Here is a 27956-nt window from a genome sequence, read left to right as displayed (position 1 = left end):
CATTGTTTTCTAGAGTAGGAGATATACATGGAATGAGAGTGGTTGTGCTAAACGGATCACACGGCCCTCTGCTCCCCTGTGCGCGGGCGGAGGGGAGAGAGAGGCGCCTGGAGTCAGAGCGAGCGGCTCTGGCGCTCACCCGTTTGAATTTCATTGGCGCAGAGCGCAGCCAATAGGAGAGCAGCTCTCTAGCTGACCAATGAGCCGCCTTCTGAGCTGAGCTGAGCTGATTTGCATGCGGGCGCTATAAATAGGGGGCTGTGAGTCTAGAACTCTCATGCCTGTTTTCACAGAGTGCAGTTTGTGAAGATGCCTGAACCAGCGAAATCCGCTCCCAAGAAGGGCTCCAAGAAAGCCGTGACCAAGACGGCCGGGAAGGGCGGCAAGAAGCGCAGAAAGACCAGGAAGGAGAGCTACGCCATCTACGTGTACAAGGTGCTGAAGCAGGTGCACCCGGACACCGGCATCTCGTCGAAGGCCATGGGTATCATGAACTCGTTCGTCAGCGACATCTTCGAGCGCATCGCCGGCGAGGCCTCCCGCCTGGCGCACTACAACAAGCGCTCCACCATCACCTCCCGGGAGATCCAGACCGCCGTGCGCCTGCTGCTGCCCGGAGAGCTGGCCAAGCACGCCGTGTCCGAGGGCACCAAGGCCGTCACCAAGTACACCAGCTCCAAGTAAACCCGGCCCGCCCGTCCCGGATCAGCGAACCCAAAGGCTCTTTTAAGAGCCACCCACAGAGTCGAGAAGGAGCAGTCATGACCTCTTTTTGTGTGTTTGTGCATGTTAGTGCTTTATCCGAAATACCGTAGGGCGTTTGAGCTGCGGTCATTAAACGTTTTGGACAGAACAGGCTCCGTCTACATTTCACGTGTGTATTGTATGCAGATTCCGTTTGCGTTCAATATTGCAAGCTGTCTGAAGGACGTTTTGTTGGTTTAATCCGAATATGCATTTTCGGGAAGTATCATTTATGGCTAATTAATAGGGATTTCACGTCAAATAACGTGAACACCAGTACTGTTCGTGCCTCTCGGCTCTCCGGCAGGGAAGAGGTTAATGTTTCTGCTGCTGCGCGAGTCGGAGAAGAGGAGGGATCGTGTCTCAACCAGGTCCGCTTGCATGTTTTCTCCTTTTTATTTTTAGTTTGTCTTTTAACGATTAGAAATGTACAACTGCGTCTAAATCCTGTTATTATATGGGTGCATGTTTTTAGGCAGTCTAAATCGGGCGAACTTCCACAAGAGCCCCATGACGGACCTGAAACAATCATTTCAGATCTTTTTGAAGCGAAACATGGCTCTGATTTTTCAATTGCTGTTTATCTTGAGATGGAGTACGTTTTGAAAATGCAGGATATTGACGTTTTCTGTGGAATTTCGGTATTACTATAATACGAGTCTTTACTATAGAAAACCGAGATGAATAACATAAATATGTCCAACTTTATCAATATTTTTCCATTGATAGAATTAAATACTCAAATTCTTCTTGTGAGAAAGAGCAGTTGCTTTGACAGAGAAACCGTTACAGGACCGAGAAAAGTATCTCCCTGTTTGTAAGGTTACAGCTGAACCAGGGCAGAGCTCCTGGGTGCAGAGACCACGACTGTCCAGCAGAGGGAGCAGGAGAGAGAAGATCAGGACACGCTTGTCTGGAAAACATGGCGAAAGTCTTTAAAATAAGAACCGCAGTCCACAAAAATGAACGATTTCAACTGTGGATCTCTGGTGAGTTAAATTATTTCTTTTTGCTGTTTGATTGCGGTTTTAGTGTCGGGTCATTAATAAATAGTAAACGGAACGCAGGTTAAAGGAGTGAATTTAATTTGCTAATTTAATTTACTGTGCGCCTTGCTGGTTTAAAAAACTAGAAATGGTGCAGAGGAAGAGACGAACTCGAAATGCAATTCCGATATTTGAGAAAGGAGCAGTGTTATTAAATCGATATTATATCGACTTAACTGTTTTCTCACAGACACACATGTGAATGTTTTGCTGCTAAGAAGTTGTGTGTCTTTCCCTGCTCTCACGTCCTGGGGGCTCGTAAAACCTGGAAAGATGAGATTTTAGTCCGAAACTATTCTATTTTTATACATTTCTATATTCCTTAAAACAAATAATTCCCCGTCAGAAAGGTACGGAGATTCTAAAAAGCACGGATTTAATAATATCCAAACCATCAAGAAATATTCTAAACCTCCAGTCATATAAAATGTATAGTATTTTTTGTTTTAATGTACTACATCTTATGTGACCGCTAGCTGTAGCTGAAAAGCTGATCAACACATCTGTACTTGTGATTTCTGTGCTGTAGATTTTCTCAGAAGAGTTCGGGTAGGGTGAAAGGAGTTAGATTCTAGTTATGGTTTTCTTTTCTGTATATTTTCTCAGAAGAGTCTGGGGAGGGTGTGAGAGTCCAGCTGTGATATATGTGTTGTAGTTTTCTCAGTAGAGTATGGACAGGTTGAGAGAGGTGAGATTCCAGCTGTGATTGCCAACAGGTACCAGTCCGTTGGGGTATACATTACTGCACAGAGCCAACAGGTACCAGTCCTCTGGGGTATACATTACTGCCCAGAGCCAACAGGTACCAGTCTGCTGGGGTATACAATACTGCACAGAGCCAACAGGTACCAGTCTGCTGGGGTATACAGTGCATTACTGCACAGAGCTGCAGCACTGCCAGGTGGGCTAATTGAACCCAGAGCCCCAGTGCTGTGAGGTTGCGATGCAAGCCACTCTACCAGCATGCTGCCCTCACTATCAGCTCATAATCCTTTCTTTTCCTTCACCCTGAGTTCTGAAGTCACAGCTCTGACTGCCTTCGGTAAGACTTCACGTTCCTCCCGGGTGAAGCCGTGTCTCCAGCTCTGTGCAGCGTCGTGACCCAGCGCTGTGTGAGACCCCTCTCAGAGGTCAGGCATCTGTCTATCTAATGGAACTTATTAATGTCGATCTCAGTATTCAAATTCAGACTGAAGACCTATTACTTCAGTCTAGCCTGCTCACACCTTAAATTATAGCCTGCTGAAACCATGGCTGCTGGTGCTGCTGTACATGCCATTGTGTGTCTCTGTGTTGGCCCACCAGGTAGCTACATCTGTTCTGACCAAACTATCCTATTCTCCTCCCCACATGTCCAGGCTGGGCACCATTTGAGTTGGATGCTGCATCACTGCTATGGATCCAAGAGGGACATCGTGGTTCACACGATGTATTCACAACCTGTATGGTCACTTGCTTTGTTCAGCGCCTTGGGGCAACCTTGTTGTAAAAGGCGTTATATCAAAATAAATTGCATTGAATTGAATTCTGCAAGTCGCTCTTTAAATATCTCGCCTGTGACTTCGCCAGTTTCCCAGCTCACAGTCGGAGGACAGAGGCTGCCCAGGGGTGCAGCTCAGACCCCCAGTCGCCACACAGGCTGTGTTCTGCTGCAGTGAGGCCCGAGTCTGCCAGGGGTCAGAGGTCAATAGCCCTGGGGTCTCTCCAGCTCCCTGTGCCCCGAGGGAGGAGCCTCCGAGCTGGAAGACAGCAGGGTCCTGCTCTGGGGTCTGTCTTCATGGGGTCAGGCCCTGAGCTCTGGCCTGGGGGAGAAGACAGCTGTTACCCCTCCTCTCGCTGGTTCGATAGTTCATTCTGGCTTCACTTGCAGGTCGCATGACCCTCTTCTCCCTGACCCAACGCCCTCCAGTTCGGTCGTGTGTTGCTGTGCTGACCGCTGTCTGAGGATCAGAGCGCCGCCTGTCCTCCCAACCGCAACACCTGCTGTTTACTCCCATTACTAAAGAAAAGCTTTGATTGTAATAATGATACAGAAACTTCCCTGTGTGAGAAACCACAGCCCTTGAGTTTCTGGCCCTGCTTAGTTCCTCCTCTCCCAGGGGCTAAGGGAGGACAGGAGCTGGTCTCTTCTGCTCCTGTCCTCCAGGAGGTTCAGCTCTCCAGGGGCTCCTCTCCCCACTGGCAGAGGGATGGAGGCCACAGCTCTCTCAGCGCTGCTCCCCTTCTGATCCAGAGCTCAGACACTCCTACTGCCAGACCTGAGGGCTTTAAGAAAAGGGATCTGAGGGCTGTAGGCAGCCGCTGTCATACAGTGCTGAACTACATTCATTCACCTTATTCTTATTTTGAATGGACCCAGATCTCACCCTGTTGTCTGTACAGAGTAGCGAGGGGATCAACATGGCTGGACAACTTGCTCCATTCTCCCACAGCTCTTTGGGTAAAGAAGTGTCTCCTGTTTAAAAAACTACAACACTTGTTTGGTGTATTTAGACTGTTTCTTTGCCAAGGAGCGATTGCTGTTCTATAAAAGGGAATTCACACAGCAGCAGTTTGGTGTTTTATGACTAATGGTCTAGAACAAAATTAATCTGTAGCAAGAGTGAAGAATTAATGAGAATACCCCCCCACACACAGACACATGGCAGAACTGACAATTAACTAAATACAAGAACTCTGGGTGTTTCTACACCGTTTGGATAATTCAGTAATAGTGTAGGTCTTCCATTTGACGAATATTATCAAGATAGGTTTCAAAATAAAGCGTCTAAAACTGCTGCCTTGCAGGTCTTGATTTTAATTCCGAATAGAAGAATCGTTCTGTATGGAGTCTGCATGTCTCCAGCCTAGAGCCCTGTTCCTGTTGAATTGGTATTAGCCCTACCGTGAGCCCCAGAGACAAACTTCTTAATTTAAATGTCTGGGGAATGGACGGGCGTTCACACCAGCCAGATGAAAGATAAAACTTAGCATTCTGAAATTCTTTTTTTCTGCCCGTCTTGTACGAACAGTAATATCACGGGCTTTCTGCTAACTGTCTCCTCCCGAGAAGCTGGGACGATGCTGAAGGATCTGGAGGAACTGCAATCCGAAGTAACAGGTTTAGAAAGAGCTTCAGGAATGTTGGTATTGACGGTAGAGAGTCGCCGTCTTTACTAAAGCCCCGTTGAAGAATCGCCATTGAAATAACTGATTTGGAAAATTTGAGATAATCAAAACCATAGAATACGCTTGTACAGCATTTTGTAAAAGCGTATCGCTGGAAAAACTCGAAATACTCCGAATTTCACAGGGATAAAACTGGCTAGTTTGACAAAACTTGTCCGTCTCCTTCTTAGAAACAGCGAGTCCGGGAGTGTGTTAATGACACTGAACATAGAGCAAAATAAATCATCCGTTTTAAATATTTCAGAATTCATTCTTATTGTGTTACATGACCGTCGGTCTCGACTGTATTATTTACACCTTGTTTTTCTCTTTACTGACGTTTTACGTACATTTATTTTAGAAATAGACGACGAAGTGCCGGTTGAACACCGCCTTTCGTGTGCGCTGTTGTTGGACTCTGGGCAATTCTGTCAAAATGATCGTACAGAAAAATCTGTAACTCAACTGCATATTAAAGAGCAGGGGGTTTTCTCCGTACTTCATGTATTTGATAATCGATTCGGTGTATCTGTGAGGATTACGGGGCAGTTTTGTGCGGGGAGAAAACACAAGTGCGAGCGGGCTGTGCGGAGCGGAGCTGCAGCAGCAGCAGCGGTTGAGTCTCCACGGTTCTCATGCGGCCTTGAAGTTCCGCCCTGCGCGCGGAGCCGCAGACAGTCCGACAGCAGACAGAGACGCAGCGATGGCAGAAGAAGTCGCTCCGGCCCCCGCCGCCGCGCCGGCCAAGGCGCCCAAGAAGAAGAGCGCCGCCAAGCCCAAGAAAGCGGGCCCCAGCGTGGGAGAGCTCATCCTGCAGGCCGTGTCCGCCTCCAAGGAGCGGAGCGGCGTGTCCCTGGCCGCCCTGAAGAAGTCCCTGGCGGCCGGCGGCTACGACGTGGAGAAGAACAACTCCCGCGTCAAGCTGGCCATCAAGAGCCTGGTGACCAAGGGCACCCTGGTGCAGACCAAGGGCACCGGCGCCTCGGGCTCCTTCAAGCTCAACAAGAAGCAGGCGGAGACCAAGCCCAAGCCCGTGAAGAAAGCCGCCGTCGCCGCCAAAGCCAAGAAGCCGGCGGCCAAGAAACCCGCCGCGGCTAAGAAGCCAGCGGCCGCCAAGAAGTCGCCCAAGAAGGCGGCGACCAAGAAGCCAGCGGCCGCCAAGAAGTCGCCCAAGAAAGCCGCGAAGCCCGCAGCGGCCAAGAAGGCGACCAAGAGCCCCAAGAAGGCCAAGAAGCCAGCGGCGCCTAAGAAGGCGAAGAGCCCGAAGAAAGCCAAGGCAGCGAAGCCCAAGGTGGACAAACCCAAGACGGCCAAAGCTAAGAAAGCGGCTCCCAAGAAGAAGTGAGCGATCGACCCTCGACTTAATTTCCTACAAACCCAAAGGCTCTTCTAAGAGCCACCAGCCCTTCCGAGAGAGAGCGCAGACTTTCCCTTTTCACCGCTTGAAAGCGCCGGTTCGCTCGATAGGGGGGGAGACATAATTATTTTACACAAGAAGAGGGACTGGGTTGTAGTTTTTCAAAATGATACTGAAATGCGATGCTGGGTAAAATGTACAAATGTAAATATTCTTAATACTATTGTAGAGAGTGGGTGCACAGAGGAGGTGTAGAATTAAAAGGCTTTTTTGTTAAACGTTCTGATCTCCATTGAACAGCGCTGTGACTCCTTGCATCTCTTCATTTAATGGTTTAAGTTGAGGTGAAATGTTACACTGTTACATGGCACGGAGGTTTTCATTAGTGTGTGACTGCTAGTCTCGCAGCTATAGCGGACATGTGAAAAGACGTAACGTGACAGATGTATCACTCTAATAGCGACAATGGTGACTTTTCAATATCGAGCCCTCGGAGGCGGGTGATCCAGATTCTTATGGGAGTTGAGCTTAATTCCACTCAAGGTAGCGTGGTTACTGAGAGTCAGACGGTGGTGAAATTCACTAAAATATACACTTTTTAAAGCATAAAAAATGACCGTTTAAGCAAAGTGTTTTGCACATGAACTGTTGTAGTTTTGCTATTCGCCTGTTGTTCTGCACATGGCCTGTTGTCTCTGTTTCTTATGCAACTTTATTGTTGTTTTTTTACCACTTAACGTCTGAGAGCTAGCTAAATAGCATTTCACAATTACATATACCTGTGTATGAGAATAACGATAATAAGCTTGAAATTGAAAAACACATTTGTCCTCGCTCGGCAGCAGAGCCGCGCTCTGTGTTCAGAGTCCGAATTTCCCTCCTGCCTGTTGATTGGTGGAGACCGAGAGCGCTGGTTGGCAACACTGATCTCTGATTGGGTGGAGAGCTTGTTCCGGTCCATCCAATCAAATTCAGCCGCGAGTCTTCAAAAGCGGGGTGGCAGAGCGCTTATGATCATTATTGTCAGACTTCTTCGGACAAGCTAGACATTACAAGATGAGCGGCAGAGGAAAGACCGGCGGTAAGGCCAGAGCCAAGGCCAAGACTCGCTCTTCCAGGGCCGGACTGCAGTTCCCTGTGGGCCGTGTCCACCGGCTGCTGCGCAAGGGAAACTATGCCGAGCGGGTCGGCGCCGGAGCCCCGGTGTATCTGGCCGCGGTGCTGGAGTACCTGACCGCCGAGATCCTGGAGCTGGCTGGCAACGCCGCCCGGGACAACAAGAAGACCCGCATCATCCCCCGGCACCTGCAGCTGGCCGTCCGCAACGACGAGGAGCTGAACAAGCTGCTGGGCGGCGTGACCATCGCGCAGGGCGGCGTGCTGCCCAACATCCAGGCGGTGCTGCTGCCCAAGAAGACCGAGAAGCCGGCCAAGAGCAAGTAAACAGCCCGGCAGAGACCTCCGACTGACCCCGAACACAAAGGCTCTTTTAAGAGCCACCCACAGCCTCTTGAAAAGAGCGATTTCTGTTGACTTGTGTAACTTCAGCGTTTACAAGGTTTTACTAACAAATTTAAGTGGTGAATCTGCTGTATGGAAGAGCGATTTGTTGCGCTCGCAATACAGTTCATAACATTTCTATATTCGCTTCGTTTTAACCTTTTAATTACAAACCAAAGAGGTATCTGAATTCCTTATTGTACTTGTAATTGAATTAATAAAATTCGTATTATTATGATATTAGTCTTTCAAGTGGTCTTGTCCCTCAGCACAACGCTCTCCTCCCGAGTCACATATTACTATCACTAGAAATCATATTAACGTTATTATAGTAGTATTATACGATGTCACTATTCTTGTCCTATATTCTAGCTAAAACAGTCATCAAAATCCTTGCCACTTTACAGGTATCGAGGTATAAAAACGCCTGAACTTGCTTTTAGTTTATAAATCAAGGAAAATCGATCTTTGTGTCTCATATTAAACCCGCAAGGAGTGTAGGAGCTGCGCGCTCGGTTTCAAACCGTCCAATCAGAGTTACACCCTCCTCCCCCCTGTGCCCCTTTTAACCAATCAGGACGGGGCTGTCTGCGCATATAAACCCGAGTGCGGGCTGCTGCTCTCAGTACAGTGCTGATTGTGAAGAGCAGCGAGGAAGATGGCGAGAACCAAGCAGACCGCTCGCAAGTCCACCGGCGGCAAGGCGCCCAGGAAGCAGCTGGCCACCAAGGCTGCCCGCAAGAGCGCCCCCGCCACCGGCGGCGTGAAGAAGCCCCACCGCTACAGGCCCGGCACCGTGGCTCTGCGGGAGATCCGCCGCTACCAGAAGTCCACCGAGCTGCTGATCCGCAAGCTGCCCTTCCAGCGCCTGGTGAGAGAGATCGCCCAGGACTTCAAGACCGACCTGCGCTTCCAGAGCTCCGCCGTCATGGCTCTGCAGGAGGCCAGCGAGGCTTACCTGGTGGGGCTCTTCGAGGACACCAACCTGTGCGCCATCCACGCCAAGAGGGTGACCATCATGCCCAAAGACATCCAGCTGGCCCGCCGCATCCGCGGGGAGCGGGCTTAGACACGGACCGCCTGCTGCAGGATCTTTTCCCTTGAACACAAAGGCTCTTTTAAGAGCCACCACAATACTCGAGAGGGTTGAATATTTCCATTATAGTCTGTACAAGACACAATTCTCGTTTGGTTAGCTTATAAGTGAAATCCGTTCTGAGAAGCGGTTTTCTACCCCCTCGTGTAAAAGCCCAGTCGCGCACGACTGCACTGCTGCAGTTAACCAGCGACTTACGTCTCCCCTTTTGCTCTACATCTATTTTTTAGCGTTCATATCCATATTGGAAAGTGTTTAAATGCATGAGACTATTTTAATGATACAAGAACGACTGGCATTCAAACCCCTCCCTTCCACTACTGTTTATTTTCCGAGTTCGGTGTCGGTTCACAATTAAGCAACAGCACGTTTACTGGTCCCTCCATCGCTCTTCATTTCACTCCAAAAGAAGCGTTTATACTGCCGTACAGATCTGTGAGGACCACTGCTAACTATCCATGAGCCTCAGACAGTCCATGTGATAGAGATTGCAATGACATGATTTAAGAACGTTTCTACAGTTACTTTAGGAGGAACATTTCTTTTTAAGCGCCTTAAAAGACGTCCTTATTTAAAACATTTTTGGACTTTTTAACAGCTGGATTTTTTATTCAATGATACAAAAGGGGTGGAGAACGAAATATGTACTGCTACAACGATGAATGCTGTTTGTCAGTTGCTCATGACCCTGATACACAGTAGTACACTACATTTTCCATTCCGAATTCTGTGTTTTTGTGTTGAGCGCGGAATTAGATTGGTCTAAATCTATACGAGAATATTACAGCACCGCTGTAAACATTGAATACTCGAGGTCTGTCCTCTCGGGTGCTGCTGTGGTGGAGAGCTCTCCGGCAGGGAAGAGGTTCCTGTGCAGTCTGGGCTGCTGCTGCGGTCGGAGAGGAGGCGGGCTCGTGTGTCAGCGCGCCTCCTGTCTCAAGCAGGTCCGCTCTCAGGCTTGAAAAGAGAAGCGCCGCGGCTGCAGCCCAGCAGTGTGTGTTGTATCACTAACTGATAACTTGAAGATGTCTGGAAGAGGCAAAGGCGGAAAGGGACTCGGGAAAGGAGGCGCTAAGCGTCACCGCAAGGTTCTCCGCGACAACATCCAGGGAATCACCAAGCCCGCCATCCGCCGCCTGGCTCGCCGTGGGGGAGTGAAGCGGATCTCCGGGCTGATCTACGAGGAGACCCGCGGGGTGCTGAAGGTGTTCCTGGAGAACGTCATCCGCGACGCCGTCACCTACACCGAGCACGCCAAGAGGAAGACCGTCACCGCCATGGACGTGGTGTACGCGCTGAAGCGCCAGGGCCGCACCCTGTACGGCTTCGGCGGCTAAACAGGAGCGGAGCTTCCCTACCGGACTGGACCCCGACGTATCAACCCAAAGGCTCTTTTAAGAGCCACCCACATTATCAAAATAGAGCTGAAATCTAAACCGTCACTTTAGAATGTGTGTGTTTTTTTTAAAGCAAGCAACACTTTGCGATTGCTGTGATGATTCCTAGATTGAGATGCAGGGCTTATCAATCGTTACATTAGTGTGGATCAGGTTGCTAATGAAATAATTTATTGCTGAAAGCGTTTTGATGGAGTGGTAGTTCTTATTCTCATTACTACTAATTCTAATTAGGTCATGAGTAAAGAATGAAGCTCACTTCCTTAATATTTTTATTTTTCACGCATGCTTCATGGCTTTTAAGAAAGAGCCGTTATCACATCGGGCCGTTTCTAACCCTCCCCTCCCCGACAGGAAGCGGCTCAGCTTGGCTTGAAATCCACTTCATTCGCCAAAAGCTAGTCTCCTACATGCTATTTTGTAGAAAGGTTTAGTGTTTAGTTTTATTCTGCTCAGACTAATTTGAAACCAATGCTGAAGCTCAAAAGTGTGGCGATAAAATGCTGTTGGTTGTTCCAAAGTGCTTTTAAAGTTGTCTAGAATAAGCGCTTTGAGAAGCCACCTTTAAAGGCGCTATATAAAATAAAGTTTATTATTATTATTATATCACCAAAACTGTGCTTTTGACTCCAAGTTTGCACAAATCGCACGGTTTACGCCGAGCACATTGTTTTCTAGGGTAGGAGACATAAGCGTAATGAGAGTCGGATTTCAGAAAATCTGCACGTAGTAGTAAATTGCTATTAGATAATGGGACAGAATAGGGTTCAGCTTCTAAATGTTTTTTTATTCTTCATGCTGGGTTTGTCTTTTTAAGAAAGAGCTTGTGATATCGGGCCGTTTCTAATCCTCCCCGCCCCGACAGGAAGCTGCTCAGCTCTTTGTTCGCTCAGACTCGGCGAGAGGTCGAGACAAAGACGCACGAAGCGCTTGAAATCCATTTGCAAAGAGCCCTTCTGCTTACGTTCATTTTGTAGAAAGGTTTAGTGTCATGTTTTCTTGTGCTCAGACTAATTTGCTCAAAAGTGTTGCGATAGGATGCTGTTAGTTCAGAACTGATTTTAAAATTGCCTAGAATATCACCAAGAGTTCTTTTGACTCCAAGTTTGCACAAATCGCAGTTTACACCGAGCACATTGTTTTCTAGAGTAGGAGATATACATGGAATGAGAGTGGTTGTGCTAAACGGATCACACGGCCCTCTGCTCCCCTGTGCGCGGGCGGAGGGGAGAGAGAGGCGCCTGGAGTCAGAGCGAGCGGCTCTGGCGCTCACCCGTTTGAATTTCATTGGCGCAGAGCGCAGCCAATAGGAGAGCAGCTCTCTAGCTGACCAATGAGCCGCCTTCTGAGCTGAGCTGAGCTGATTTGCATGCGGGCGCTATAAATAGGGGGCTGTGAGTCTAGAACTCTCATGCCTGTTTTCACAGAGTGCAGTTTGTGAAGATGCCTGAACCAGCGAAATCCGCTCCCAAGAAGGGCTCCAAGAAAGCCGTGACCAAGACGGCCGGGAAGGGCGGCAAGAAGCGCAGAAAGACCAGGAAGGAGAGCTACGCCATCTACGTGTACAAGGTGCTGAAGCAGGTGCACCCGGACACCGGCATCTCGTCGAAGGCCATGGGTATCATGAACTCGTTCGTCAGCGACATCTTCGAGCGCATCGCCGGCGAGGCCTCCCGCCTGGCGCACTACAACAAGCGCTCCACCATCACCTCCCGGGAGATCCAGACCGCCGTGCGCCTGCTGCTGCCCGGAGAGCTGGCCAAGCACGCCGTGTCCGAGGGCACCAAGGCCGTCACCAAGTACACCAGCTCCAAGTAAACCCGGCCCGCCCGTCCCGGATCAGCGAACCCAAAGGCTCTTTTAAGAGCCACCCACAGAGTCGAGAAGGAGCAGTCATGACCTCTTTTTGTGTGTTTGTGCATGTTAGTGCTTTATCCGAAATACCGTAGGGCGTTTGAGCTGCGGTCATTAAACGTTTTGGACAGAACAGGCTCCGTCTACATTTCACGTGTGTATTGTATGCAGATTCCGTTTGCGTTCAATATTGCAAGCTGTCTGAAGGACGTTTTGTTGGTTTAATCCGAATATGCATTTTCGGGAAGTATCATTTATGGCTAATTAATAGGGATTTCACGTCAAATAACGTGAACACCAGTACTGTTCGTGCCTCTCGGCTCTCCGGCAGGGAAGAGGTTAATGTTTCTGCTGCTGCGCGAGTCGGAGAAGAGGAGGGATCGTGTCTCAACCAGGTCCGCTTGCATGTTTTCTCCTTTTTATTTTTAGTTTGTCTTTTAACGATTAGAAATGTACAACTGCGTCTAAATCCTGTTATTATATGGGTGCATGTTTTTAGGCAGTCTAAATCGGGCGAACTTCCACAAGAGCCCCATGACGGACCTGAAACAATCATTTCAGATCTTTTTGAAGCGAAACATGGCTCTGATTTTTCAATTGCTGTTTATCTTGAGATGGAGTACGTTTTGAAAATGCAGGATATTGACGTTTTCTGTGGAATTTCGGTATTACTATAATACGAGTCTTTACTATAGAAAACCGAGATGAATAACATAAATATGTCCAACTTTATCAATATTTTTCCATTGATAGAATTAAATACTCAAATTCTTCTTGTGAGAAAGAGCAGTTGCTTTGACAGAGAAACCGTTACAGGACCGAGAAAAGTATCTCCCTGTTTGTAAGGTTACAGCTGAACCAGGGCAGAGCTCCTGGGTGCAGAGACCACGACTGTCCAGCAGAGGGAGCAGGAGAGAGAAGATCAGGACACGCTTGTCTGGAAAACATGGCGAAAGTCTTTAAAATAAGAACCGCAGTCCACAAAAATGAACGATTTCAACTGTGGATCTCTGGTGAGTTAAATTATTTCTTTTTGCTGTTTGATTGCGGTTTTAGTGTCGGGTCATTAATAAATAGTAAACGGAACGCAGGTTAAAGGAGTGAATTTAATTTGCTAATTTAATTTACTGTGCGCCTTGCTGGTTTAAAAAACTAGAAATGGTGCAGAGGAAGAGACGAACTCGAAATGCAATTCCGATATTTGAGAAAGGAGCAGTGTTATTAAATCGATATTATATCGACTTAACTGTTTTCTCACAGACACACATGTGAATGTTTTGCTGCTAAGAAGTTGTGTGTCTTTCCCTGCTCTCACGTCCTGGGGGCTCGTAAAACCTGGAAAGATGAGATTTTAGTCCGAAACTATTCTATTTTTATACATTTCTATATTCCTTAAAACAAATAATTCCCCGTCAGAAAGGTACGGAGATTCTAAAAAGCACGGATTTAATAATATCCAAACCATCAAGAAATATTCTAAACCTCCAGTCATATAAAATGTATAGTATTTTTTGTTTTAATGTACTACATCTTATGTGACCGCTAGCTGTAGCTGAAAAGCTGATCAACACATCTGTACTTGTGATTTCTGTGCTGTAGATTTTCTCAGAAGAGTTCGGGTAGGGTGAAAGGAGTTAGATTCTAGTTATGGTTTTCTTTTCTGTATATTTTCTCAGAAGAGTCTGGGGAGGGTGTGAGAGTCCAGCTGTGATATATGTGTTGTAGTTTTCTCAGTAGAGTATGGACAGGTTGAGAGAGGTGAGATTCCAGCTGTGATTGCCAACAGGTACCAGTCCGTTGGGGTATACATTACTGCACAGAGCCAACAGGTACCAGTCCTCTGGGGTATACATTACTGCCCAGAGCCAACAGGTACCAGTCTGCTGGGGTATACAATACTGCACAGAGCCAACAGGTACCAGTCTGCTGGGGTATACAGTGCATTACTGCACAGAGCTGCAGCACTGCCAGGTGGGCTAATTGAACCCAGAGCCCCAGTGCTGTGAGGTTGCGATGCAAGCCACTCTACCAGCATGCTGCCCTCACTATCAGCTCATAATCCTTTCTTTTCCTTCACCCTGAGTTCTGAAGTCACAGCTCTGACTGCCTTCGGTAAGACTTCACGTTCCTCCCGGGTGAAGCCGTGTCTCCAGCTCTGTGCAGCGTCGTGACCCAGCGCTGTGTGAGACCCCTCTCAGAGGTCAGGCATCTGTCTATCTAATGGAACTTATTAATGTCGATCTCAGTATTCAAATTCAGACTGAAGACCTATTACTTCAGTCTAGCCTGCTCACACCTTAAATTATAGCCTGCTGAAACCATGGCTGCTGGTGCTGCTGTACATGCCATTGTGTGTCTCTGTGTTGGCCCACCAGGTAGCTACATCTGTTCTGACCAAACTATCCTATTCTCCTCCCCACATGTCCAGGCTGGGCACCATTTGAGTTGGATGCTGCATCACTGCTATGGATCCAAGAGGGACATCGTGGTTCACACGATGTATTCACAACCTGTATGGTCACTTGCTTTGTTCAGCGCCTTGGGGCAACCTTGTTGTAAAAGGCGTTATATCAAAATAAATTGCATTGAATTGAATTCTGCAAGTCGCTCTTTAAATATCTCGCCTGTGACTTCGCCAGTTTCCCAGCTCACAGTCGGAGGACAGAGGCTGCCCAGGGGTGCAGCTCAGACCCCCAGTCGCCACACAGGCTGTGTTCTGCTGCAGTGAGGCCCGAGTCTGCCAGGGGTCAGAGGTCAATAGCCCTGGGGTCTCTCCAGCTCCCTGTGCCCCTGAGGGAGGAGCCTCCGAGCTGGAAGACAGCAGGGTCCTGCTCTGGGGTCTGTCTTCATGGGGTCAGGCCCTGAGCTCTGGCCTGGGGGAGAAGACAGCTGTTACCCCTCCTCTCGCTGGTTCGATAGTTCATTCTGGCTTCACTTGCAGGTCGCATGACCCTCTTCTCCCTGACCCAACGCCCTCCAGTTCGGTCGTGTGTTGCTGTGCTGACCGCTGTCTGAGGATCAGAGCGCCGCCTGTCCTCCCAACCGCAACACCTGCTGTTTACTCCCATTACTAAAGAAAAGCTTTGATTGTAATAATGATACAGAAACTTCCCTGTGTGAGAAACCACAGCCCTTGAGTTTCTGGCCCTGCTTAGTTCCTCCTCTCCCAGGGGCTAAGGGAGGACAGGAGCTGGTCTCTTCTGCTCCTGTCCTCCAGGAGGTTCAGCTCTCCAGGGGCTCCTCTCCCCACTGGCAGAGGGATGGAGGCCACAGCTCTCTCAGCGCTGCTCCCCTTCTGATCCAGAGCTCAGACACTCCTACTGCCAGACCTGAGGGCTTTAAGAAAAGGGATCTGAGGGCTGTAGGCAGCCGCTGTCATACAGTGCTGAACTACATTCATTCACCTTATTCTTATTTTGAATGGACCCAGATCTCACCCTGTTGTCTGTACAGAGTAGCGAGGGGATCAACATGGCTGGACAACTTGCTCCATTCTCCCACAGCTCTTTGGGTAAAGAAGTGTCTCCTGTTTAAAAAACTACAACACTTGTTTGGTGTATTTAGACTGTTTCTTTGCCAAGGAGCGATTGCTGTTCTATAAAAGGGAATTCACACAGCAGCAGTTTGGTGTTTTATGACTAATGGTCTAGAACAAAATTAATCTGTAGCAAGAGTGAAGAATTAATGAGAATACCCCCCCACACACAGACACATGGCAGAACTGACAATTAACTAAATACAAGAACTCTGGGTGTTTCTACACCGTTTGGATAATTCAGTAATAGTGTAGGTCTTCCATTTGACGAATATTATCAAGATAGGTTTCAAAATAAAGCGTCTAAAACTGCTGCCTTGCAGGTCTTGATTTTAATTCCGAATAGAAGAATCGTTCTGTATGGAGTCTGCATGTCTCCAGCCTAGAGCCCTGTTCCTGTTGAATTGGTATTAGCCCTACCGTGAGCCCCAGAGACAAACTTCTTAATTTAAATGTCTGGGGAATGGACGGGCGTTCACACCAGCCAGATGAAAGATAAAACTTAGCATTCTGAAATTCTTTTTTTCTGCCCGTCTTGTACGAACAGTAATATCACGGGCTTTCTGCTAACTGTCTCCTCCCGAGAAGCTGGGACGATGCTGAAGGATCTGGAGGAACTGCAATCCGAAGTAACAGGTTTAGAAAGAGCTTCAGGAATGTTGGTATTGACGGTAGAGAGTCGCCGTCTTTACTAAAGCCCCGTTGAAGAATCGCCATTGAAATAACTGATTTGGAAAATTTGAGATAATCAAAACCATAGAATACGCTTGTACAGCATTTTGTAAAAGCGTATCGCTGGAAAAACTCGAAATACTCCGAATTTCACAGGGATAAAACTGGCTAGTTTGACAAAACTTGTCCGTCTCCTTCTTAGAAACAGCGAGTCCGGGAGTGTGTTAATGACACTGAACATAGAGCAAAATAAATCATCCGTTTTAAATATTTCAGAATTCATTCTTATTGTGTTACATGACCGTCGGTCTCGACTGTATTATTTACACCTTGTTTTTCTCTTTACTGACGTTTTACGTACATTTATTTTAGAAATAGACGACGAAGTGCCGGTTGAACACCGCCTTTCGTGTGCGCTGTTGTTGGACTCTGGGCAATTCTGTCAAAATGATCGTACAGAAAAATCTGTAACTCAACTGCATATTAAAGAGCAGGGGGTTTTCTCCGTACTTCATGTATTTGATAATCGATTCGGTGTATCTGTGAGGATTACGGGGCAGTTTTGTGCGGGGAGAAAACACAAGTGCGAGCGGGCTGTGCGGAGCGGAGCTGCAGCAGCAGCAGCGGTTGAGTCTCCACGGTTCTCATGCGGCCTTGAAGTTCCGCCCTGCGCGCGGAGCCGCAGACAGTCCGACAGCAGACAGAGACGCAGCGATGGCAGAAGAAGTCGCTCCGGCCCCCGCCGCCGCGCCGGCCAAGGCGCCCAAGAAGAAGAGCGCCGCCAAGCCCAAGAAAGCGGGCCCCAGCGTGGGAGAGCTCATCCTGCAGGCCGTGTCCGCCTCCAAGGAGCGGAGCGGCGTGTCCCTGGCCGCCCTGAAGAAGTCCCTGGCGGCCGGCGGCTACGACGTGGAGAAGAACAACTCCCGCGTCAAGCTGGCCATCAAGAGCCTGGTGACCAAGGGCACCCTGGTGCAGACCAAGGGCACCGGCGCCTCGGGCTCCTTCAAGCTCAACAAGAAGCAGGCGGAGACCAAGCCCAAGCCCGTGAAGAAAGCCGCCGTCGCCGCCAAAGCCAAGAAGCCGGCGGCCAAGAAACCCGCCGCGGCTAAGAAGCCAGCGGCCGCCAAGAAGTCGCCCAAGAAGGCGGCGACCAAGAAGCCAGCGGCCGCCAAGAAGTCGCCCAAGAAAGCCGCGAAGCCCGCAGCGGCCAAGAAGGCGACCAAGAGCCCCAAGAAGGCCAAGAAGCCAGCGGCGCCTAAGAAGGCGAAGAGCCCGAAGAAAGCCAAGGCAGCGAAGCCCAAGGTGGCCAAACCCAAGACGGCCAAAGCTAAGAAAGCGGCTCCCAAGAAGAAGTGAGCGATCGACCCTCGACTTAATTTCCTACAAACCCAAAGGCTCTTCTAAGAGCCACCAGCCCTTCCGAGAGAGAGCGCAGACTTTCCCTTTTCACCGCTTGAAAGCGCCGGTTCGCTCGATAGGGGGGGAGACATAATTATTTTACACAAGAAGAGGGACTGGGTTGTAGTTTTTCAAAATGATACTGAAATGCGATGCTGGGTAAAATGTACAAATGTAAATATTCTTAATACTATTGTAGAGAGTGGGTGCACAGAGGAGGTGTAGAATTAAAAGGCTTTTTTGTTAAACGTTCTGATCTCCATTGAACAGCGCTGTGACTCCTTGCATCTCTTCATTTAATGGTTTAAGTTGAGGTGAAATGTTACACTGTTACATGGCACGGAGGTTTTCATTAGTGTGTGACTGCTAGTCTCGCAGCTATAGCGGACATGTGAAAAGACGTAACGTGACAGATGTATCACTCTAATAGCGACAATGGTGACTTTTCAATATCGAGCCCTCGGAGGCGGGTGATCCAGATTCTTATGGGAGTTGAGCTTAATTCCACTCAAGGTAGCGTGGTTACTGAGAGTCAGACGGTGGTGAAATTCACTAAAATATACACTTTTTAAAGCATAAAAAATGACCGTTTAAGCAAAGTGTTTTGCACATGAACTGTTGTAGTTTTGCTATTCGCCTGTTGTTCTGCACATGGCCTGTTGTCTCTGTTTCTTATGCAACTTTATTGTTGTTTTTTTACCACTTAACGTCTGAGAGCTAGCTAAATAGCATTTCACAATTACATATACCTGTGTATGAGAATAACGATAATAAGCTTGAAATTGAAAAACACATTTGTCCTCGCTCGGCAGCAGAGCCGCGCTCTGTGTTCAGAGTCCGAATTTCCCTCCTGCCTGTTGATTGGTGGAGACCGAGAGCGCTGGTTGGCAACACTGATCTCTGATTGGGTGGAGAGCTTGTTCCGGTCCATCCAATCAAATTCAGCCGCGAGTCTTCAAAAGCGGGGTGGCAGAGCGCTTATGATCATTATTGTCAGACTTCTTCGGACAAGCTAGACATTACAAGATGAGCGGCAGAGGAAAGACCGGCGGTAAGGCCAGAGCCAAGGCCAAGACTCGCTCTTCCAGGGCCGGACTGCAGTTCCCTGTGGGCCGTGTCCACCGGCTGCTGCGCAAGGGAAACTATGCCGAGCGGGTCGGCGCCGGAGCCCCGGTGTATCTGGCCGCGGTGCTGGAGTACCTGACCGCCGAGATCCTGGAGCTGGCTGGCAACGCCGCCCGGGACAACAAGAAGACCCGCATCATCCCCCGGCACCTGCAGCTGGCCGTCCGCAACGACGAGGAGCTGAACAAGCTGCTGGGCGGCGTGACCATCGCGCAGGGCGGCGTGCTGCCCAACATCCAGGCGGTGCTGCTGCCCAAGAAGACCGAGAAGCCGGCCAAGAGCAAGTAAACAGCCCGGCAGAGACCTCCGACTGACCCCGAACACAAAGGCTCTTTTAAGAGCCACCCACAGCCTCTTGAAAAGAGCGATTTCTGTTGACTTGTGTAACTTCAGCGTTTACAAGGTTTTACTAACAAATTTAAGTGGTGAATCTGCTGTATGGAAGAGCGATTTGTTGCGCTCGCAATACAGTTCATAACATTTCTATATTCGCTTCGTTTTAACCTTTTAATTACAAACCAAAGAGGTATCTGAATTCCTTATTGTACTTGTAATTGAATTAATAAAATTCGTATTATTATGATATTAGTCTTTCAAGTGGTCTTGTCCCTCAGCACAACGCTCTCCTCCCGAGTCACATATTACTATCACTAGAAATCATATTAACGTTATTATAGTAGTATTATACGATGTCACTATTCTTGTCCTATATTCTAGCTAAAACAGTCATCAAAATCCTTGCCACTTTACAGGTATCGAGGTATAAAAACGCCTGAACTTGCTTTTAGTTTATAAATCAAGGAAAATCGATCTTTGTGTCTCATATTAAACCCGCAAGGAGTGTAGGAGCTGCGCGCTCGGTTTCAAACCGTCCAATCAGAGTTACACCCTCCTCCCCCCTGTGCCCCTTTTAACCAATCAGGACGGGGCTGTCTGCGCATATAAACCCGAGTGCGGGCTGCTGCTCTCAGTACAGTGCTGATTGTGAAGAGCAGCGAGGAAGATGGCGAGAACCAAGCAGACCGCTCGCAAGTCCACCGGCGGCAAGGCGCCCAGGAAGCAGCTGGCCACCAAGGCTGCCCGCAAGAGCGCCCCCGCCACCGGCGGCGTGAAGAAGCCCCACCGCTACAGGCCCGGCACCGTGGCTCTGCGGGAGATCCGCCGCTACCAGAAGTCCACCGAGCTGCTGATCCGCAAGCTGCCCTTCCAGCGCCTGGTGAGAGAGATCGCCCAGGACTTCAAGACCGACCTGCGCTTCCAGAGCTCCGCCGTCATGGCTCTGCAGGAGGCCAGCGAGGCTTACCTGGTGGGGCTCTTCGAGGACACCAACCTGTGCGCCATCCACGCCAAGAGGGTGACCATCATGCCCAAAGACATCCAGCTGGCCCGCCGCATCCGCGGGGAGCGGGCTTAGACACGGACCGCCTGCTGCAGGATCTTTTCCCTTGAACACAAAGGCTCTTTTAAGAGCCACCACAATACTCGAGAGGGTTGAATATTTCCATTATAGTCTGTACAAGACACAATTCTCGTTTGGTTAGCTTATAAGTGAAATCCGTTCTGAGAAGCGGTTTTCTACCCCCTCGTGTAAAAGCCCAGTCGCGCACGACTGCACTGCTGCAGTTAACCAGCGACTTACGTCTCCCCTTTTGCTCTACATCTATTTTTTAGCGTTCATATCCATATTGGAAAGTGTTTAAATGCATGAGACTATTTTAATGATACAAGAACGACTGGCATTCAAACCCCTCCCTTCCACTACTGTTTATTTTCCGAGTTCGGTGTCGGTTCACAATTAAGCAACAGCACGTTTACTGGTCCCTCCATCGCTCTTCATTTCACTCCAAAAGAAGCGTTTATACTGCCGTACAGATCTGTGAGGACCACTGCTAACTATCCATGAGCCTCAGACAGTCCATGTGATAGAGATTGCAATGACATGATTTAAGAACGTTTCTACAGTTACTTTAGGAGGAACATTTCTTTTTAAGCGCCTTAAAAGACGTCCTTATTTAAAACATTTTTGGACTTTTTAACAGCTGGATTTTTTATTCAATGATACAAAAGGGGTGGAGAACGAAATATGTACTGCTACAACGATGAATGCTGTTTGTCAGTTGCTCATGACCCTGATACACAGTAGTACACTACATTTTCCATTCCGAATTCTGTGTTTTTGTGTTGAGCGCGGAATTAGATTGGTCTAAATCTATACGAGAATATTACAGCACCGCTGTAAACATTGAATACTCGAGGTCTGTCCTCTCGGGTGCTGCTGTGGTGGAGAGCTCTCCGGCAGGGAAGAGGTTCCTGTGCAGTCTGGGCTGCTGCTGCGGTCGGAGAGGAGGCGGGCTCGTGTGTCAGCGCGCCTCCTGTCTCAAGCAGGTCCGCTCTCAGGCTTGAAAAGAGAAGCGCCGCGGCTGCAGCCCAGCAGTGTGTGTTGTATCACTAACTGATAACTTGAAGATGTCTGGAAGAGGCAAAGGCGGAAAGGGACTCGGGAAAGGAGGCGCTAAGCGTCACCGCAAGGTTCTCCGCGACAACATCCAGGGAATCACCAAGCCCGCCATCCGCCGCCTGGCTCGCCGTGGGGGAGTGAAGCGGATCTCCGGGCTGATCTACGAGGAGACCCGCGGGGTGCTGAAGGTGTTCCTGGAGAACGTCATCCGCGACGCCGTCACCTACACCGAGCACGCCAAGAGGAAGACCGTCACCGCCATGGACGTGGTGTACGCGCTGAAGCGCCAGGGCCGCACCCTGTACGGCTTCGGCGGCTAAACAGGAGCGGAGCTTCCCTACCGGACTGGACCCCGACGTATCAACCCAAAGGCTCTTTTAAGAGCCACCCACATTATCAAAATAGAGCTGAAATCTAAACCGTCACTTTAGAATGTGTGTGTTTTTTTTAAAGCAAGCAACACTTTGCGATTGCTGTGATGATTCCTAGATTGAGATGCAGGGCTTATCAATCGTTACATTAGTGTGGATCAGGTTGCTAATGAAATAATTTATTGCTGAAAGCGTTTTGATGGAGTGGTAGTTCTTATTCTCATTACTACTAATTCTAATTAGGTCATGAGTAAAGAATGAAGCTCACTTCCTTAATATTTTTATTTTTCACGCATGCTTCATGGCTTTTAAGAAAGAGCCGTTATCACATCGGGCCGTTTCTAACCCTCCCCTCCCCGACAGGAAGCGGCTCAGCTTGGCTTGAAATCCACTTCATTCGCCAAAAGCTAGTCTCCTACATGCTATTTTGTAGAAAGGTTTAGTGTTTAGTTTTATTCTGCTCAGACTAATTTGAAACCAATGCTGAAGCTCAAAAGTGTGGCGATAAAATGCTGTTGGTTGTTCCAAAGTGCTTTTAAAGTTGTCTAGAATAAGCGCTTTGAGAAGCCACCTTTAAAGGCGCTATATAAAATAAAGTTTATTATTATTATTATATCACCAAAACTGTGCTTTTGACTCCAAGTTTGCACAAATCGCACGGTTTACGCCGAGCACATTGTTTTCTAGGGTAGGAGACATAAGCGTAATGAGAGTCGGATTTCAGAAAATCTGCACGTAGTAGTAAATTGCTATTAGATAATGGGACAGAATAGGGTTCAGCTTCTAAATGTTTTTTTATTCTTCATGCTGGGTTTGTCTTTTTAAGAAAGAGCTTGTGATATCGGGCCGTTTCTAATCCTCCCCGCCCCGACAGGAAGCTGCTCAGCTCTTTGTTCGCTCAGACTCGGCGAGAGGTCGAGACAAAGACGCACGAAGCGCTTGAAATCCATTTGCAAAGAGCCCTTCTGCTTACGTTCATTTTGTAGAAAGGTTTAGTGTCATGTTTTCTTGTGCTCAGACTAATTTGCTCAAAAGTGTTGCGATAGGATGCTGTTAGTTCAGAACTGATTTTAAAATTGCCTAGAATATCACCAAGAGTTCTTTTGACTCCAAGTTTGCACAAATCGCAGTTTACACCGAGCACATTGTTTTCTAGAGTAGGAGATATACATGGAATGAGAGTGGTTGTGCTAAACGGATCACACGGCCCTCTGCTCCCCTGTGCGCGGGCGGAGGGGAGAGAGAGGCGCCTGGAGTCAGAGCGAGCGGCTCTGGCGCTCACCCGTTTGAATTTCATTGGCGCAGAGCGCAGCCAATAGGAGAGCAGCTCTCTAGCTGACCAATGAGCCGCCTTCTGAGCTGAGCTGAGCTGATTTGCATGCGGGCGCTATAAATAGGGGGCTGTGAGTCTAGAACTCTCATGCCTGTTTTCACAGAGTGCAGTTTGTGAAGATGCCTGAACCAGCGAAATCCGCTCCCAAGAAGGGCTCCAAGAAAGCCGTGACCAAGACGGCCGGGAAGGGCGGCAAGAAGCGCAGAAAGACCAGGAAGGAGAGCTACGCCATCTACGTGTACAAGGTGCTGAAGCAGGTGCACCCGGACACCGGCATCTCGTCGAAGGCCATGGGTATCATGAACTCGTTCGTCAGCGACATCTTCGAGCGCATCGCCGGCGAGGCCTCCCGCCTGGCGCACTACAACAAGCGCTCCACCATCACCTCCCGGGAGATCCAGACCGCCGTGCGCCTGCTGCTGCCCGGAGAGCTGGCCAAGCACGCCGTGTCCGAGGGCACCAAGGCCGTCACCAAGTACACCAGCTCCAAGTAAACCCGGCCCGCCCGTCCCGGATCAGCGAACCCAAAGGCTCTTTTAAGAGCCACCCACAGAGTCGAGAAGGAGCAGTCATGACCTCTTTTTGTGTGTTTGTGCATGTTAGTGCTTTATCCGAAATACCGTAGGGCGTTTGAGCTGCGGTCATTAAACGTTTTGGACAGAACAGGCTCCGTCTACATTTCACGTGTGTATTGTATGCAGATTCCGTTTGCGTTCAATATTGCAAGCTGTCTGAAGGACGTTTTGTTGGTTTAATCCGAATATGCATTTTCGGGAAGTATCATTTATGGCTAATTAATAGGGATTTCACGTCAAATAACGTGAACACCAGTACTGTTCGTGCCTCTCGGCTCTCCGGCAGGGAAGAGGTTAATGTTTCTGCTGCTGCGCGAGTCGGAGAAGAGGAGGGATCGTGTCTCAACCAGGTCCGCTTGCATGTTTTCTCCTTTTTATTTTTAGTTTGTCTTTTAACGATTAGAAATGTACAACTGCGTCTAAATCCTGTTATTATATGGGTGCATGTTTTTAGGCAGTCTAAATCGGGCGAACTTCCACAAGAGCCCCATGACGGACCTGAAACAATCATTTCAGATCTTTTTGAAGCGAAACATGGCTCTGATTTTTCAATTGCTGTTTATCTTGAGATGGAGTACGTTTTGAAAATGCAGGATATTGACGTTTTCTGTGGAATTTCGGTATTACTATAATACGAGTCTTTACTATAGAAAACCGAGATGAATAACATAAATATGTCCAACTTTATCAATATTTTTCCATTGATAGAATTAAATACTCAAATTCTTCTTGTGAGAAAGAGCAGTTGCTTTGACAGAGAAACCGTTACAGGACCGAGAAAAGTATCTCCCTGTTTGTAAGGTTACAGCTGAACCAGGGCAGAGCTCCTGGGTGCAGAGACCACGACTGTCCAGCAGAGGGAGCAGGAGAGAGAAGATCAGGACACGCTTGTCTGGAAAACATGGCGAAAGTCTTTAAAATAAGAACCGCAGTCCACAAAAATGAACGATTTCAACTGTGGATCTCTGGTGAGTTAAATTATTTCTTTTTGCTGTTTGATTGCGGTTTTAGTGTCGGGTCATTAATAAATAGTAAACGGAACGCAGGTTAAAGGAGTGAATTTAATTTGCTAATTTAATTTACTGTGCGCCTTGCTGGTTTAAAAAACTAGAAATGGTGCAGAGGAAGAGACGAACTCGAAATGCAATTCCGATATTTGAGAAAGGAGCAGTGTTATTAAATCGATATTATATCGACTTAACTGTTTTCTCACAGACACACATGTGAATGTTTTGCTGCTAAGAAGTTGTGTGTCTTTCCCTGCTCTCACGTCCTGGGGGCTCGTAAAACCTGGAAAGATGAGATTTTAGTCCGAAACTATTCTATTTTTATACATTTCTATATTCCTTAAAACAAATAATTCCCCGTCAGAAAGGTACGGAGATTCTAAAAAGCACGGATTTAATAATATCCAAACCATCAAGAAATATTCTAAACCTCCAGTCATATAAAATGTATAGTATTTTTTGTTTTAATGTACTACATCTTATGTGACCGCTAGCTGTAGCTGAAAAGCTGATCAACACATCTGTACTTGTGATTTCTGTGCTGTAGATTTTCTCAGAAGAGTTCGGGTAGGGTGAAAGGAGTTAGATTCTAGTTATGGTTTTCTTTTCTGTATATTTTCTCAGAAGAGTCTGGGGAGGGTGTGAGAGTCCAGCTGTGATATATGTGTTGTAGTTTTCTCAGTAGAGTATGGACAGGTTGAGAGAGGTGAGATTCCAGCTGTGATTGCCAACAGGTACCAGTCCGTTGGGGTATACATTACTGCACAGAGCCAACAGGTACCAGTCCTCTGGGGTATACATTACTGCCCAGAGCCAACAGGTACCAGTCTGCTGGGGTATACAATACTGCACAGAGCCAACAGGTACCAGTCTGCTGGGGTATACAGTGCATTACTGCACAGAGCTGCAGCACTGCCAGGTGGGCTAATTGAACCCAGAGCCCCAGTGCTGTGAGGTTGCGATGCAAGCCACTCTACCAGCATGCTGCCCTCACTATCAGCTCATAATCCTTTCTTTTCCTTCACCCTGAGTTCTGAAGTCACAGCTCTGACTGCCTTCGGTAAGACTTCACGTTCCTCCCGGGTGAAGCCGTGTCTCCAGCTCTGTGCAGCGTCGTGACCCAGCGCTGTGTGAGACCCCTCTCAGAGGTCAGGCATCTGTCTATCTAATGGAACTTATTAATGTCGATCTCAGTATTCAAATTCAGACTGAAGACCTATTACTTCAGTCTAGCCTGCTCACACCTTAAATTATAGCCTGCTGAAACCATGGCTGCTGGTGCTGCTGTACATGCCATTGTGTGTCTCTGTGTTGGCCCACCAGGTAGCTACATCTGTTCTGACCAAACTATCCTATTCTCCTCCCCACATGTCCAGGCTGGGCACCATTTGAGTTGGATGCTGCATCACTGCTATGGATCCAAGAGGGACATCGTGGTTCACACGATGTATTCACAACCTGTATGGTCACTTGCTTTGTTCAGCGCCTTGGGGCAACCTTGTTGTAAAAGGCGTTATATCAAAATAAATTGCATTGAATTGAATTCTGCAAGTCGCTCTTTAAATATCTCGCCTGTGACTTCGCCAGTTTCCCAGCTCACAGTCGGAGGACAGAGGCTGCCCAGGGGTGCAGCTCAGACCCCCAGTCGCCACACAGGCTGTGTTCTGCTGCAGTGAGGCCCGAGTCTGCCAGGGGTCAGAGGTCAATAGCCCTGGGGTCTCTCCAGCTCCCTGTGCCCCTGAGGGAGGAGCCTCCGAGCTGGAAGACAGCAGGGTCCTGCTCTGGGGTCTGTCTTCATGGGGTCAGGCCCTGAGCTCTGGCCTGGGGGAGAAGACAGCTGTTACCCCTCCTCTCGCTGGTTCGATAGTTCATTCTGGCTTCACTTGCAGGTCGCATGACCCTCTTCTCCCTGACCCAACGCCCTCCAGTTCGGTCGTGTGTTGCTGTGCTGACCGCTGTCTGAGGATCAGAGCGCCGCCTGTCCTCCCAACCGCAACACCTGCTGTTTACTCCCATTACTAAAGAAAAGCTTTGATTGTAATAATGATACAGAAACTTCCCTGTGTGAGAAACCACAGCCCTTGAGTTTCTGGCCCTGCTTAGTTCCTCCTCTCCCAGGGGCTAAGGGAGGACAGGAGCTGGTCTCTTCTGCTCCTGTCCTCCAGGAGGTTCAGCTCTCCAGGGGCTCCTCTCCCCACTGGCAGAGGGATGGAGGCCACAGCTCTCTCAGCGCTGCTCCCCTTCTGATCCAGAGCTCAGACACTCCTACTGCCAGACCTGAGGGCTTTAAGAAAAGGGATCTGAGGGCTGTAGGCAGCCGCTGTCATACAGTGCTGAACTACATTCATTCACCTTATTCTTATTTTGAATGGACCCAGATCTCACCCTGTTGTCTGTACAGAGTAGCGAGGGGATCAACATGGCTGGACAACTTGCTCCATTCTCCCACAGCTCTTTGGGTAAAGAAGTGTCTCCTGTTTAAAAAACTACAACACTTGTTTGGTGTATTTAGACTGTTTCTTTGCCAAGGAGCGATTGCTGTTCTATAAAAGGGAATTCACACAGCAGCAGTTTGGTGTTTTATGACTAATGGTCTAGAACAAAATTAATCTGTAGCAAGAGTGAAGAATTAATGAGAATACCCCCCCACACACAGACACATGGCAGAACTGACAATTAACTAAATACAAGAACTCTGGGTGTTTCTACACCGTTTGGATAATTCAGTAATAGTGTAGGTCTTCCATTTGACGAATATTATCAAGATAGGTTTCAAAATAAAGCGTCTAAAACTGCTGCCTTGCAGGTCTTGATTTTAATTCCGAATAGAAGAATCGTTCTGTATGGAGTCTGCATGTCTCCAGCCTAGAGCCCTGTTCCTGTTGAATTGGTATTAGCCCTACCGTGAGCCCCAGAGACAAACTTCTTAATTTAAATGTCTGGGGAATGGACGGGCGTTCACACCAGCCAGATGAAAGATAAAACTTAGCATTCTGAAATTCTTTTTTTCTGCCCGTCTTGTACGAACAGTAATATCACGGGCTGTCTGCTAACTGTCTCCTCCCGAGAAGCTGGGACGATGCTGAAGGATCTGGAGGAACTGCAATCCGAAGTAACAGGTTTAGAAAGAGCTTCAGGAATGTTGGTATTGACGGTAGAGAGTCGCCGTCTTTACTAAAGCCCCGTTGAAGAATCGCCATTGAAATAACTGATTTGGAAAATTTGAGATAATCAAAACCATAGAATACGCTTGTACAGCATTTTGTAAAAGCGTATCGCTGGAAAAACTCGAAATACTCCGAATTTCACAGGGATAAAACTGGCTAGTTTGACAAAACTTG

General features: G+C 48.3%; 7 protein-coding genes and 2 pseudogenes across 16 annotated transcripts; all 9 read left to right on the top strand.

The window, feature by feature from the left end:
• Positions 1-274: 274 nt before the first annotated feature.
• Positions 275-3315, top strand: LOC148640709 (histone H2B 1/2). 4 transcript variants are annotated; one of them, XM_088619586.1, is made up of 3 exons: positions 278-1733; positions 2812-2920; positions 3149-3315. In XM_088619586.1, the coding sequence occupies exon 1, from the start codon at positions 310-312 to the stop codon at positions 682-684; it is 375 nt and encodes a 124-aa protein (XP_088475712.1). In that variant the 5' UTR covers positions 278-309; the 3' UTR covers positions 685-1733; positions 2812-2920; positions 3149-3315. The 4 variants fall into 4 exon arrangements, with proteins under 4 accessions (XP_088475715.1, XP_088475712.1, XP_088475713.1 ...); XM_088619587.1 differs by having other exon boundaries at positions 2804-2920; XM_088619589.1 differs by having other exon boundaries at positions 275-680; positions 1567-3315.
• Positions 3316-5592: 2277 nt separating this feature from the next.
• On the top strand, positions 5593-6572 carry LOC148640708 (histone H1 pseudogene; annotated as a pseudogene).
• Positions 6573-7335: 763 nt separating this feature from the next.
• LOC148640707 (histone H2A) lies at positions 7336-7794 on the top strand. The gene has a single exon (XM_088618927.1). It carries the CDS (start codon positions 7351-7353, stop codon positions 7735-7737), a length of 387 nt encoding a protein of 128 aa, XP_088475053.1. The 5' UTR covers positions 7336-7350; the 3' UTR covers positions 7738-7794.
• A 613-nt stretch (positions 7795-8407) lies between these two features.
• Positions 8408-8891, top strand: LOC148640706 (histone H3). The gene has a single exon (XM_088619106.1). The coding sequence runs from the start codon at positions 8453-8455 to the stop codon at positions 8861-8863; it is 411 nt and encodes a 136-aa protein (XP_088475232.1). The 5' UTR covers positions 8408-8452; the 3' UTR covers positions 8864-8891.
• A 2802-nt stretch (positions 8892-11693) lies between these two features.
• On the top strand, positions 11694-14736 carry LOC148640705 (histone H2B 1/2). Of its 4 annotated transcripts, none has more exons than XM_088618933.1 (3): positions 11698-13154; positions 14233-14341; positions 14570-14736. In XM_088618933.1, the coding sequence occupies exon 1, from the start codon at positions 11731-11733 to the stop codon at positions 12103-12105; it is 375 nt and encodes a 124-aa protein (XP_088475059.1). In that variant the 5' UTR covers positions 11698-11730; the 3' UTR covers positions 12106-13154; positions 14233-14341; positions 14570-14736. The 4 variants fall into 4 exon arrangements, with proteins under 4 accessions (XP_088475062.1, XP_088475059.1, XP_088475060.1 ...); XM_088618934.1 differs by having other exon boundaries at positions 14225-14341; XM_088618936.1 differs by having other exon boundaries at positions 11694-12101; positions 12988-14736.
• A 2278-nt stretch (positions 14737-17014) lies between these two features.
• On the top strand, positions 17015-17994 carry LOC148640704 (histone H1 pseudogene; annotated as a pseudogene).
• A 776-nt stretch (positions 17995-18770) lies between these two features.
• Positions 18771-19216, top strand: LOC148640703 (histone H2A). The gene has a single exon (XM_088618926.1). It carries the CDS (start codon positions 18773-18775, stop codon positions 19157-19159), a length of 387 nt encoding a protein of 128 aa, XP_088475052.1. The 5' UTR covers positions 18771-18772; the 3' UTR covers positions 19160-19216.
• A 613-nt stretch (positions 19217-19829) lies between these two features.
• On the top strand, positions 19830-20313 carry LOC148640702 (histone H3). Its single transcript, XM_088619103.1, has one exon. It carries the CDS (start codon positions 19875-19877, stop codon positions 20283-20285), a length of 411 nt encoding a protein of 136 aa, XP_088475229.1. The 5' UTR covers positions 19830-19874; the 3' UTR covers positions 20286-20313.
• A 2802-nt stretch (positions 20314-23115) lies between these two features.
• LOC148640701 (histone H2B 1/2) lies at positions 23116-26158 on the top strand. 4 transcript variants are annotated; one of them, XM_088618928.1, is made up of 3 exons: positions 23120-24576; positions 25655-25763; positions 25992-26158. In XM_088618928.1, the coding sequence occupies exon 1, from the start codon at positions 23153-23155 to the stop codon at positions 23525-23527; it is 375 nt and encodes a 124-aa protein (XP_088475054.1). In that variant the 5' UTR covers positions 23120-23152; the 3' UTR covers positions 23528-24576; positions 25655-25763; positions 25992-26158. The 4 variants fall into 4 exon arrangements, with proteins under 4 accessions (XP_088475058.1, XP_088475054.1, XP_088475056.1 ...); XM_088618930.1 differs by having other exon boundaries at positions 25647-25763; XM_088618932.1 differs by having other exon boundaries at positions 23116-23523; positions 24410-26158.
• Positions 26159-27956: the final 1798 nt, after the last annotated feature.

The sequence above is a fragment of the Lepisosteus platostomus genome, chromosome 25, assembly GCF_059453375.1.
Source record: "Lepisosteus platostomus isolate fLepPlt1 chromosome 25, fLepPlt1.hap1, whole genome shotgun sequence".
Taxonomy (NCBI): domain Eukaryota; kingdom Metazoa; phylum Chordata; class Actinopteri; order Semionotiformes; family Lepisosteidae; genus Lepisosteus; species Lepisosteus platostomus.
Note: the sequence above shows the minus strand (reverse complement) of the source record. Positions and strands in the feature narration are given on the sequence as shown.